Source organism: Pseudophryne corroboree, chromosome 6 (assembly GCF_028390025.1).
Source record: "Pseudophryne corroboree isolate aPseCor3 chromosome 6, aPseCor3.hap2, whole genome shotgun sequence".
Classification (NCBI taxonomy): Eukaryota; Metazoa; Chordata; class Amphibia; order Anura; family Myobatrachidae; genus Pseudophryne; species Pseudophryne corroboree.
This window is the reverse complement of record NC_086449.1, coordinates 5,894,331-5,907,103: the sequence shown is the minus strand read 5'-3', so window position 1 is coordinate 5,907,103 and position 12,773 is coordinate 5,894,331. Positions and strand designations below refer to the sequence as shown.

Here is a 12,773-nt window from a genome sequence, read left to right as displayed (position 1 = left end):
CTTATCACAAAATATCTCCCAACCCGACCTCTGCGCTCTTCACAAGACCTGTGTCTCTAATCCACACTCATTACTCGCTCCCACTCACGACTGCAGGACTTTCATCGGGCTGCACCCACCCTGTGGAATGCCCTACCACGCACAATAAGACTCTCCTCTAGTCTCCAAACCTTTAAGCGTTCCCTCAAAACTCACCTCTTCAGGCAAGCATATCACATTCCTGAACCGCCCACATAACTTTCATAAACCTTCCTATCAAATGACATCCACTCTGTACAGTCCACACATATCCTCACATGTCTTCTCATTCTATGCAATAGATAGCACCTTTCCTTGTGTACATATGCCTATTTCCCTATAGATTGTAAGCTTGCGAGCAGGGCCTTCCTACCTCTATGACTGTTATCACCCAGTTTGTTATTGTTATTTCAAATTGTAAAGCGCAACGGAATTTGCTGCGCTATATAAGAAACTGTTAATAAATAAATAAATAAATAAAGAAAGAAAGAAAGAAAGAAAGAGACAGACAATGGAAAGAGAGAGAGAGGTGATAGGAATAAGGGATAAAGAGCTGAGAAGAGAGATAGAGAGAGATACAGGCAGAAAGAAAGAGAGAGAGAGAGATACAGGCAGAAAGAAAAAGAAAAAGAAAGAAAGAGAGAGTGAGAGAGAGAGAGAGAGAGGAGATAGGAATAAGGGATAAAGAGCTGAGAAGAGAAAGGGAGAGATAAAGAAAGAAAGAAAGAAAGAAAGAAAGAAAGAAAGAAAGAAAGAAAGAAAGAAAGAAAGAAAGAAAGAGACAGACAATGGAAAGAGAGAGAGGTGATAGGAATAAGGGATAAAGAGCTGAGAAAGAGAGAGAGATACAGGAAGGAAGAAAGAAAGAAAGAAAGAAAGAAAGAAAGAAAGAAAGAAAGAAAGAAAGAAAGAAAGAAAGAAAGAGAGAGAGATACAGGCAGAAAGAAAAAGAAAAAGAAAGAGAGAGAGAGAGAGAGAGAGAGAGAGAGAGAGAGAGAGAGAGAGAGAGAGATAGGAATAAGGGATAAAGAGCTGAGAAGAGAAAGAGAGAGATACAGGAAGAAAGAAAGACAGAGACAGACAAATAAGTGGAGAAAGGAAGAAAGAGAGAGTCAGAGGGGGGAAGAGGGACATGGAGAGAGCTGGGAAGGGAGAGTGTACAGTAAGACGGGGAGATGAGTGAGGAAGAGACAGCGAGCAGGCTGGAGAGAGAAGTGTGTGATAGAGACAGCCAGAAAGGAGGGGGTAAGACACAGCAAAGGGGAGGAGAGAGGAGAAGGAAGCACTGCTGGGGGGAGAGAGAGACAGAAGAGGAAGGACTTCCTGACACGGACATGTCAACAGGGTGAGTAAGGGGGGGAGAAGTCCCAGCAGGAGGATGAGGGGGCATGAGATACAAAGTATCATCTGACAGGACAGAAGTTTCCTGGGGAGAGCCTGGCAGGACCAGAGCATGTAATTGGCTCCCTGTCACTTGTAGTTCTCCTGCACAGCAGGTAAGTGCTACGTCTGTCTCTCCTCTCTATCTCTCCTGTGGGATCCATACGGCACAGATACAGTGTTTCTGCAGCAATAAAAGGACTGCACGCACCATACAGAAAGGAGGGATATTGCTGCAAAACAGGGGTAACTTTTCCTGCACTGTGCGTCATGCAGGTCACCCTGTAGGTACGGGACTGTCAGACTGGCAACGTACCCTGATTCTGTTCCCAGGCCAGCAGGTGTCACCTGGGAATGAGGTGTCCCTTACACGGGACATATGTACTGGAGTAGCAGTGCATGATAATGTTGTAGATGTACAGGAGTAGTAGTGTAGTGTGGTGGTGTAGTGACATAGCTGTGTGTACAGGAGTAGTATTGTATGATGGCGGTGTAGTGACATAGCTGTGTGTGAGCTGGATGTACAGGAGTAGTAGTGTATGATGGCAGTGTAGTGACATAGCTGTGTGTGAGCTGGATGTACAGGAGTAGTAGTGTAGTGTGGTGGTGTAGTGACATAGCTGTGTGTACAGGAGTAGTATTGTATGATGGCGGTGTAGTGACATAGCTGTGTGTGAGCTGGATGTACAGGAGTAGTAGTGTAGTGTGGTGGTGGTGTAGTGACATAGCTGTGTGTGAGCTGGATGTACAGGAGTAGTAGTGTATGATGGCAGTGTAGTGACATAGCTGTGTGTGATCTAGATGTACATGAGTAGTAGTGTAGGATGGTGGTGTAGTGACATAGCTGTGTGTGAGCTGGATGTACAGGAGTAGTAGTGTATGATGGCAGTGTAGTGACATAGCTGTGTGTGAGCTGGATGTGTAGGAGTAGTAGTGTAGTGTGGTGGTGGTGTAGTGACATAGCTGTGTGTGAGCTGGATGTACAGGAGTAGTAGTGTATGATGGCAGTGTAGTGACATAGCTGTGTGTGATCTAGATGTACATGAGTAGTAGTGTAGGATGGTGGTGTAGTGACATAGCTGTGTGTGAGCTGGATGTACAGGAGTAGTAGTGTATGATGGCGGTGTAGTGACATAGCTATGTGTGAGATGGATGTACAGGAGTAGTAGTGTATGATGGTGGTGTAGTGACATAGCTGTGTGTGAGCTGGATGCACAGGAGTAGTAGTGTATGATGGTGGTGTAGTGACATAGCTGTGTGTGAGCTGGATGTACAGGAGTAGTAGTGTATGATGGCAGTGTAGTGACATAGCTGTGTGTGAGCTGGATGTACAGGAGTAGTAGTGTATGATGTGGTGTAGTGACATAGCTGTGTGTGAGCTGGATGTACAGGAGTAGTATAGTAGGATGGTGGTGTAGTGACATAGATGTGTGTGTGCTGTGTGTACAGGAGTAGTAGTGTAGGATGGCGGTGTAGTGACATAGCTGTGTGTGAGCTGGATGTACAGGAGTAGTATAGTAGGATGGTGGTGTAGTGACATAGATGTGTGTGAGCTGTGTGTACAGGAGTAGTAGTGTATGATGGCGGTGTAGTGACATAGCTGTGTGTGAGCTGGATGTACAGGAGTAGTAGTGTAGTGTGGCGGTGTAGTGACATAGCTGTGTGTGAGCTGGATGTAAAGGAGTAGTAGTGTATGATGTGGTGTAGTGACATAGCTGTGTGTGAGCTGGATGTACAGGAGTAGTAGTGTAGGATGTGGTGTAGTGACATAGCTGTGTGTGAGCTGGATGTACAGGAGTAGTAGTGTAGGGTGGCGGTGTAGAGACATAGCTGTGTGTGAGATGGATGTACAGGAGTAGTAGTGTATGATGTGGTGTAGTGACATAGCTGTGTGTGAGCTGGATGTACAGGAGTAGTAGTGTAGTGTGGCGGTGTAGTGAAATAGCTGTGTGTGAGCTGGATGTACAGGAGTAGTAGTGTATGATGGTCGTGTAGTGACATAGCTGTGTGTGAGCTGGATGTACAGGAGTAGTAGTGTAGGATGGTGGTGTAGTGACATAGCTGTGTGTGAGCTGGATGTACAGGAGTAGTAGTGTAGTGTGGCGGTGTAGTGACATAGCTGTGTGTGAGCTGGATGTACAGGAGTAGCAGTGTAAGATGGCGGTGTAGTGACATAGCTGTGTGTGAGCTGGATGTACAGGAGTAGTAGTGTAGGATGTGGTGTAGTGACATAACTGTGTGTGAGCTGGATGTAAAGGAGTAGTAGTGTATGATGTGGTGTAGTGACATAGCTGTGTGTGAGCTGGATGTACAGGAGTAGTAGTGTAGTGTGGCGGTGTAGTGACATAGCTGTGTGTGAGCTGGATGTAAAGGAGTAGTAGTGTATGATGTGGTGTAGTGACATAGCTGTGTGTGAGCTGGATGTACAGGAGTAGTAGTGTAGTGTGGCGGTGTAGTGACATAGCTGTGTGTGAGCTGGATGTACAGGAGTATTAGTGTAGGATGCGGTGTAGTGACATAGCTGTGTGTGAGCTGGATGTACAGGAGTAGTAGTGTAGGATGGCCGTGTAGTGACATAGCTGTGTGTGAGCTGGATGTGTAGGAGTAGTAGTGTATGATGGCGGTGTAGTGACATAGCTGTGTGTGAGCTGGATGTACAGGAGTAGTAGTGTATGATGGCGGTGTAGTGACATAGCTGTGTGTGAGCTGGATGTACAGGAGTAGTAGTGTAGGATGTGGTGGTGTAGTGACATAGCTGTGTGTGAGATGGATGTACAGGAGTAGTAGTGTAGTGTGGTGGTGTAGTGACATAGCTGTGTGTGAGATGGATGTACAAGAGTAGTAGTGTAGTGTGGTGGTGTAGCGACATAGCTGTGGGAGATCAATGTACAGGAGTAGTAGTGTAGGATGGTGGTATAGTGACATAGTTGTGTGTGAGCTGGATGTACAGGAGTAGTAGTGTAGTGTGGTGGTGTAGTGACATAGCTGTGTGTGAGCTGGATGTACAGGAGTAGTAGTGTAGGATGGCGGTGTAGTGACATAGGTGTGTGTGTGAGCTGGATGTACAGGAGTACAGTGTAGGATAGCGGAGTAGTGAATTAGGTGTGTGTGTGCTGGATGTACAGGAGTAGTAGTGTAGGATTGTGGTGTAGTGGCATAGCTGTGTGTTAGCTGAGTGTACAGGAGTAGTAGTGTAGGATGGTGGTGTAGTGACATAGGTGTGTGTGAGCTGGATGTACAGGAGTAAGAGTGTATGATGGCGGTGTAGTGACATAGCTGTGTGTGAGCTGGATGTACAGGAGTAGTAGTGTATGATGGCGGTGTGTTGACATAGCTGTGTGTGAGCTGGATGTACAGGAGTAGTAGTGTATGATGGCGGTGTAGTGACATAGCTGTGTGTGAGCTGAATGTACAGGAGTAGCGGTGTATGATGGCGGTGTAGTGACATAGCTGTGTAGACATAGCTGTGTGTGAGCTGGATGTACAGGAGTAGTATTGTATGATGGCGGTGTAGTGACATAGCTGTGTGTGAGCTGGATGTACAGGAGTAGTAGTGTAGGATGGTGGTGTAGTGACATAGCTGTGTGTGAGCTGGATGTACAGGAGTAGTAGTGTATGATGTGGTGTAGTGACATAGCTGTGTGTGAACTGGATGTACAGGAGTAGTAGTGTAGGATGGCTGAGTAGTGACATAGCTGTGTGTGAGCTGGATGTACAGGAGTAGTAGTGTATGATGGTGGTGTAGTGACATAGCTGTGTGTGAGATGGATGTACAGGAGTAGTAGTGTAGGGTGGCGGTGTAGTGACATAGCTGTGTGTAAGCTGGATGTACAGAAGTAGTAGTGTAGTGTGGTGGTGTAGTGACATAGCTGTGTGTGAGATGGATGTACAGGAGTAGTAGTGTAGGATGGTGGTGTAGCGACATAGCTGTGTGTGAGCTGCATGCACAGGAGTAGTAGTGTAGGATGTGGTGGCGGTGTAGTGACATAGCTGTGTGTGAGCTGGATGTACAGGAGTAGTAGTGTAGGATGGTGGTGTAGTGACATAGCTGTGTGTGAGCTGGATGTACAGGAGTAGTAGTGCAGGATGGTGGTGTAGTGACATAGATGTGTGTGAGCTGTGTGTACAGGAGTAGTAGTGTAGGATGGGGTGTAGTGACATAGCTGTGTGTGAGCTGTGTGCACAGGAGTAGTAGTGTAGGATGCGGTGTAGTGACATAGCTGTGTGTGAGCTGTGTGCACAGGAGTAGTAGTGTAGGATGCGGTGTAGTGACATAGCTGTGTGTGAGCTGGATGTACAGGAGTAGTAGTGTAGGATGTCTGTGTAGTGACATAGCTGTGTGTGAGCTGGATGTACAGGAGTAGTATAGTAGGATGGTGGTGTAGTGACATAGATGTGTGTGAGCTGTGTGTACAGGAGTAGTAGTGTAGGATGGCGGTGTAGCGACATAGCTGTGTGTGAGCTGGATGTACAGGAGTAGTAGTGTAGGATGTCTGTGTAGTGACATAGCTGTGTGTGAGCTGGATGTACAGGAGTAGTATAGTAGGATGGTGGTGTAGTGACATAGATGTGTGTGAGCTGTGTGTACAGGAGTAGTAGTGTAGGATGGCGGTGTAGTGACATAGCTGTGTGTGAGCTGTGTGTACAAGAGTAGTAGTGTAGGATGGCGGTGTAGTGACATAGATGTGTGTGAGCTGGATGTACAGGAGTAGTAGTGTAGGATGGCGGTGTAGTGACATAGCTGTGTGTGAGCTGGATGTACAGGAGTAGTAGTGTAGGATGGCGGTGTAGTGACATAGCTGTGTGTGAGCTGGATGTACAGGAGTAGTAGTGTAGGATGGCGGTGTAGTGACATAGCTGTGTGTGAGCTGGATGTATAGGAGTAGTAGTGTAGGATGTCTGTGTAGTGACATAGCTGTGTGTGAGCTGGATGTACAGGAGTAGTATAGTAGGATGGTGGTGTAGTGACATAGCTGTGTGTGAGCTGGATGTACAGGAGTAGTAGTGTAGCATGTCTGTGTAGTGACATAGCTGTGTGTGAGCTGGATGTACAGGAGTAGTAGTGTAGGATGTCTGTGTAGTGACATAGCTGTGTGTGAGCTGGATGTACAGGAGTAGTATAGTAGGATGGTGGTGTAGTGACATAGATGTGTGTGTGCTGTGTGTACAGGAGTAGTAGTGTAGGGTGGCGGTGTAGTGACATAGCTGTGTGTGAGCTGTGTGTACAGGAGTAGTAGTGTAGGATGGCGGTGTAATGACATAGCTGTGTGTACAGGAGTAGTAGTGTAGGATGTCTGTGTAGTGACATAGCTGTGTGTGAGCTGGATGTACAGGAGTAGTAGTGTAGGATGGCGGTGTAGTGACATAGCTGTGTGTGAGCTGGATGTACAGGAGTAGTACTGTAGGATGTCTGTGTAGTGACATAGTTGTGTGTGAGCTGTGTGTACAGGAGTAGTAGTGTAGGATGGCGGTGTAGTGACATAGCTGTGTGTGAGCTGTGTGTACAGGAGTAGTAGTGTAGGATGACTGTGTAGTGACATAGCTGTGTGTGAGCTGGATGTACAGGAGTAGTAGTGTAGGATGGCGGTGTAGTAACATAGCTGTGTGTGAGCTGGATGTACAGGAGTAGTAGTGTATGATGGTGGTGTAGTGACATAGCTGTGTGTGAGCTGGATGTACAGGAGTAGTAGTGTATGATGGCGGAGTAGTGACATAGCTGTGTGTGAGCTGGATGTACAGGAGTAGTAGTGTAGGGTGGCGGTGTAGTGACATAGCTGTGTGTAAGCTGTATGTACAGGAGTAGTAGTGTAGTGTGGTGGTGTAGTGACATAGCTGTGTGTGAGCTGGATGTACAGGAGTAGTAGTGTAGGGTGGCGGTGTAGTTACATAGCTGTGTGTGAGCTGGATGTACAGGAGTAGTAGTGTATGATGGTGGTGTAGTGACATAGCTGTGTGTGAGCTGGATGTACAGGAGTAGTAGTGTAGTGTGGTGGTGTAGTGACATAGCTGTGTGTGAGCTGGATGTACAGGAGTAGTAGTGTATGATGGCGGAGTAGTGACATAGCTGTGTGTGAGCTGGATGTACAGGAGTAGTAGTGTAGGATGACTGTGTAGTGACATAGCTGTGTGTGAGCTGGATGTACAGGAGTAGTAGTGTAGGATGGCGGTGTAGTAACATAGCTGTGTGTGAGCTGGATGTACAGGAGTAGTAGTGTATGATGGTGGTGTAGTGACATAGCTGTGTGTGAGCTGGATGTACAGGAGTAGTAGTGTATGATGGCGGAGTAGTGACATAGCTGTGTGTGAGCTGGATGTACAGGAGTAGTAGTGTAGGATGCGGTGTAGTGACATAGCTGTGTGTAAGCTGGATGTACAGGAGTAGTAGTGTAGTGTGGTGGTGTAGTGACATAGCTGTGTGTGAGATGGATGTACAGGAGTAGTAGTGTAGGATGGTGTAGTGACATAGCTGTGTGTGAGCTGGATGTACAGGAGTAGTAGTGTAGGATGGTGGTGTAGCGACATAGCTGTGTGTGAGCTGCATGCACAGGAGTAGTAGTGTAGGATGTGGTGGCGGTGTAGTGACATAGCTGTGTGTGAGCTGGATGTACAGGAGTAGTAGTGTAGGATGGTGGTGTAGTGACATAGCTGTGTGTGAGCTGGATGTACAGGAGTAGTAGTGCAGGATGGTGGTGTAGTGACATAGATGTGTGTGAGCTGTGTGTACAGGAGTAGTAGTGTAGGATGGGGTGTAGTGACATAGCTGTGTGTGAGCTGTGTGCACAGGAGTAGTAGTGTAGGATGCGGTGTAGTGACATAGCTGTGTGTGAGCTGTGTGCACAGGAGTAGTAGTGTAGGATGCGGTGTAGTGACATAGATGTGTGTGAGCTGGATGTACAGGAGTAGTAGTGTAGGATGTCTGTGTAGTGACATAGCTGTGTGTGAGCTGGATGTACAGGAGTAGTATAGTAGGATGGTGGTGTAGTGACATAGATGTGTGTGAGCTGTGTGTACAGGAGTAGTAGTGTAGGATGGCGGTGTAGTGACATAGCTGTGTGTGAGCTGGATGTACAGGAGTACAGTGTAGGATAGCGGAGTAGTGAATTAGGTGTGTGTGTGCTGGATGTACAGGAGTAGTAGTGTAGGATTGTGGTGTAGTGGCATAGCTGTGTGTTAGCTGAGTGTACAGGAGTAGTAGTGTAGGATGGTGGTGTAGTGACATAGGTGTGTGTGAGCTGGATGTACAGGAGTAAGAGTGTATGATGGCGGTGTAGTGACATAGCTGTGTGTGAGCTGGATGTACAGGAGTAGTAGTGTATGATGGCGGTGTGTTGACATAGCTGTGTGTGAGCTGGATGTACAGGAGTAGTAGTGTATGATGGCGGTGTAGTGACATAGCTGTGTGTGAGCTGAATGTACAGGAGTAGCGGTGTATGATGGCGGTGTAGTGACATAGCTGTGTAGACATAGCTGTGTGTGAGCTGGATGTACAGGAGTAGTATTGTATGATGGCGGTGTAGTGACATAGCTGTGTGTGAGCTGGATGTACAGGAGTAGTAGTGTAGGATGGTGGTGTAGTGACATAGGTGTGTGTGAGCTGGATGTACAGGAGTAGTAGTGTATGATGTGGTGTAGTGACATAGCTGTGTGTGAACTGGATGTACAGGAGTAGTAGTGTAGGATGGCTGAGTAGTGACATAGCTGTGTGTGAGCTGGATGTACAGGAGTAGTAGTGTATGATGGTGGTGTAGTGACATAGCTGTGTGTGAGATGGATGTACAGGAGTAGTAGTGTAGGGTGGCGGTGTAGTGACATAGCTGTGTGTAAGCTGGATGTACAGAAGTAGTAGTGTAGTGTGGTGGTGTAGTGACATAGCTGTGTGTGAGATGGATGTACAGGAGTAGTAGTGTAGGATGGTGGTGTAGCGACATAGCTGTGTGTGAGCTGCATGCACAGGAGTAGTAGTGTAGGATGTGGTGGCGGTGTAGTGACATAGCTGTGTGTGAGCTGGATGTACAGGAGTAGTAGTGTAGGATGGTGGTGTAGTGACATAGCTGTGTGTGAGCTGGATGTACAGAAGTAGTAGTGCAGGATGGTGGTGTAGTGACATAGATGTGTGTGAGCTGTGTGTACAGGAGTAGTAGTGTAGGATGGGGTGTAGTGACATAGCTGTGTGTGAGCTGTGTGCACAGGAGTAGTAGTGTAGGATGCGGTGTAGTGACATAGCTGTGTGTGAGCTGTGTGCACAGGAGTAGTAGTGTAGGATGCGGTGTAGTGACATAGCTGTGTGTGAGCTGGATGTACAGGAGTAGTAGTGTAGGATGTCTGTGTAGTGACATAGCTGTGTGTGAGCTGGATGTACAGGAGTAGTATAGTAGGATGGTGGTGTAGTGACATAGATGTGTGTGAGCTGTGTGTACAGGAGTAGTAGTGTAGGATGGCGGTGTAGCGACATAGCTGTGTGTGAGCTGGATGTACAGGAGTAGTAGTGTAGGATGTCTGTGTAGTGACATAGCTGTGTGTGAGCTGGATGTACAGGAGTAGTATAGTAGGCTGGTGGTGTAGTGACATAGATGTGTGTGAGCTGTGTGTACAGGAGTAGTAGTGTAGGATGGCGGTGTAGTGACATAGCTGTGTGTGAGCTGTGTGTACAAGAGTAGTAGTGTAGGATGGCGGTGTAGTGACATAGATGTGTGTGAGCTGGATGTACAGGAGTAGTAGTGTAGGATGGCGGTGTAGTGACATAGCTGTGTGTGAGCTGGATGTACAGGAGTAGTAGTGTAGGATGGCGGTGTAGTGACATAGCTGTGTGTGAGCTGGATGTACAGGAGTAGTAGTGTAGGATGGCGGTGTAGTGACATAGCTGTGTGTGAGCTGGATGTATAGGAGTAGTAGTGTAGGATGTCTGTGTAGTGACATAGCTGTGTGTGAGCTGGATGTACAGGAGTAGTATAGTAGGATGGTGGTGTAGTGACATAGCTGTGTGTGAGCTGGATGTACAGGAGTAGTAGTGTAGCATGTCTGTGTAGTGACATAGCTGTGTGTGAGCTGGATGTACAGGAGTAGTAGTGTAGGATATCTGTGTAGTGACATAGCTGTGTGTGAGCTGGATGTACAGGAGTAGTATAGTAGGATGGTGGTGTAGTGACATAGATGTGTGTGTGCTGTGTGTACAGGAGTAGTAGTGTAGGGTGGCGGTGTAGTGACATAGCTGTGTGTGAGCTGTGTGTACAGGAGTAGTAGTGTAGGATGGCGGTGTAATGACATAGCTGTGTGTGAGCTGTGTGTACAGGAGTAGTAGTGTAGGATGTCTGTGTAGTGACATAGCTGTGTGTGAGCTGGATGTACAGGAGTAGTAGTGTAGTGTGGTGGTGTAGTGACATAGCTGTGTGTGAGCTGGATGTACAGGAGTAGTAGTGTAGGGTGGCGGTGTAGTTACATAGCTGTGTGTGAGCTGGATGTACAGGAGTAGTAGTGTATGATGGTGGTGTAGTGACATAGCTGTGTGTGAGCTGGATGTACAGGAGTAGTAGTGTATGATGGCGGAGTAGTGACATAGCTGTGTGTGAGCTGGATGTACAGGAGTAGTAGTGTAGGATGCGGTGTAGTGACATAGCTGTGTGTAAGCTGGATGTACAGGAGTAGTAGTGTAGTGTGGTGGTGTAGTGACATAGCTGTGTGTGAGATGGATGTACAGGAGTAGTAGTGTAGGATGGTGGTGTAGTGACATAGCTGTGTGTGAGCTGGATGTACAGGAGTAGTAGTGTAGGATGGTGGTGTAGCGACATAGCTGTGTGTGAGCTGCATGCACAGGAGTAGTAGTGTAGGATGTGGTGGCGGTGTAGTGACATAGCTGTGTGTGAGCTGGATGTACAGGAGTAGTAGTGTAGGATGGTGGTGTAGTGAAATAGCTGTGTGTGAGCTGGATGTACAGGAGTAGTAGTGCAGGATGGTGGTGTAGTGACATAGATGTGTGTGAGCTGTGTGTACAGGAGTAGTAGTGTAGGATGGGGTGTAGTGACATAGCTGTGTGTGAGCTGTGTGCACAGGAGTAGTAGTGTAGGATGCGGTGTAGTGACATAGCTGTGTGTGAGCTGTGTGCACAGGAGTAGTAGTGTAGGATGCGGTGTAGTGACATAGCTGTGTGTGAGCTGGATGTACAGGAGTAGTAGTGTAGGATGTCTGTGTAGTGACATAGCTGTGTGTGAGCTGGATGTACAGGAGTAGGATAGTAGGATGGTGGTGTAGTGACATAGATGTGTGTGAGCTGTGTGTACAGGAGTAGTAGTGTAGGATGGCGGTGTAGTGACATAGCTGTGTGTGAGCTGGATGTACAGGAGTAGTAGTGTAGGATGTCTGTGTAGTGACATAGCTGTGTGTGAGCTGGATGTACAGGAGTAGTATAGTAGGATGGTGGTGTAGTGACATAGATGTGTGTGAGCTGTGTGTACAGGAGTAGTAGTGTAGGGTGGCGGTGTAGTGACATAGCTGTGTGTGAGCTGTGTGTACAAGAGTAGTAGTGTAGGATGGCGGTGTAGTGACATAGCTGTGTGTGAGCTGGATGTACAGGAGTAGTACTGTAGGATGTCTGTGTAGTGACATAGTTGTGTGTGAGCTGTGTGTACAGGAGTAGTAGTGTAGGATGGCGGTGTAGTGACATAGCTGTGTGTGAGCTGTGTGTACAGGAGTAGTAGTGTAGGATGACTGTGTAGTGACATAGCTGTGTGTGAGCTGGATGTACAGGAGTAGTAGTGTAGGATGGCGGTGTAGTAACATAGCTGTGTGTGAGCTGGATGTACAGGAGTAGTAGTGTATGATGGTGGTGTAGTGACATAGCTGTGTGTGAGCTGGATGTACAGGAGTAGTAGTGTATGATGGCGGAGTAGTGACATAGCTGTGTGTGAGCTGGATGTACAGGAGTAGTAGTGTAGGGTGGCGGTGTAGTGACATAGCTGTGTGTAAGCTGGATGTACAGGAGTAGTAGTGTAGTGTGGTGGTGTAGTGACATAGCTGTGTGTGAGCTGGATGTACAGGAGTAGTAGTGTAGGGTGGCGGTGTAGTTACATAGCTGTGTGTGAGCTGGATGTACAGGAGTAGTAGTGTATGATGGTGGTGTAGTGACATAGCTGTGTGTGAGCTGGATGTACAGGAGTAGTAGTGTATGATGGCGGAGTAGTGACATAGCTGTGTGTGAGCTGGATGTACAGGAGTAGTAGTGTAGGATGCGGTGTAGTGACATAGCTGTGTGTAAGCTGGATGTACAGGAGTAGTAGTGTAGTGTGGTGGTGTAGTGACATAGCTGTGTGTGAGATGGATGTACAGGAGTAGTAGTGTAGGATGGTGGTGTAGTGACATAGCTGTGTGTGAGCTGGATGTAC

At 47.4% G+C, this 12,773-nt stretch overlaps 1 protein-coding gene across 1 annotated transcript in view; it reads left to right on the top strand.

Annotated features, from left to right (window-relative positions):
* The first annotated feature begins 1,375 nt into the window (after positions 1-1,375).
* The window catches only part of TSC22D4 (TSC22 domain family member 4), a 41,191-nt gene continuing 29,793 nt past the window's right edge, over positions 1,376-12,773 (top strand). The window contains exon 1 of the mRNA XM_063929471.1: positions 1,376-1,514. Within this exon, the coding sequence (XP_063785541.1) occupies positions 1,407-1,514 (108 nt within the window). The 5' untranslated portion in view covers positions 1,376-1,406. The remainder of the gene's footprint in view (positions 1,515-12,773) is intronic.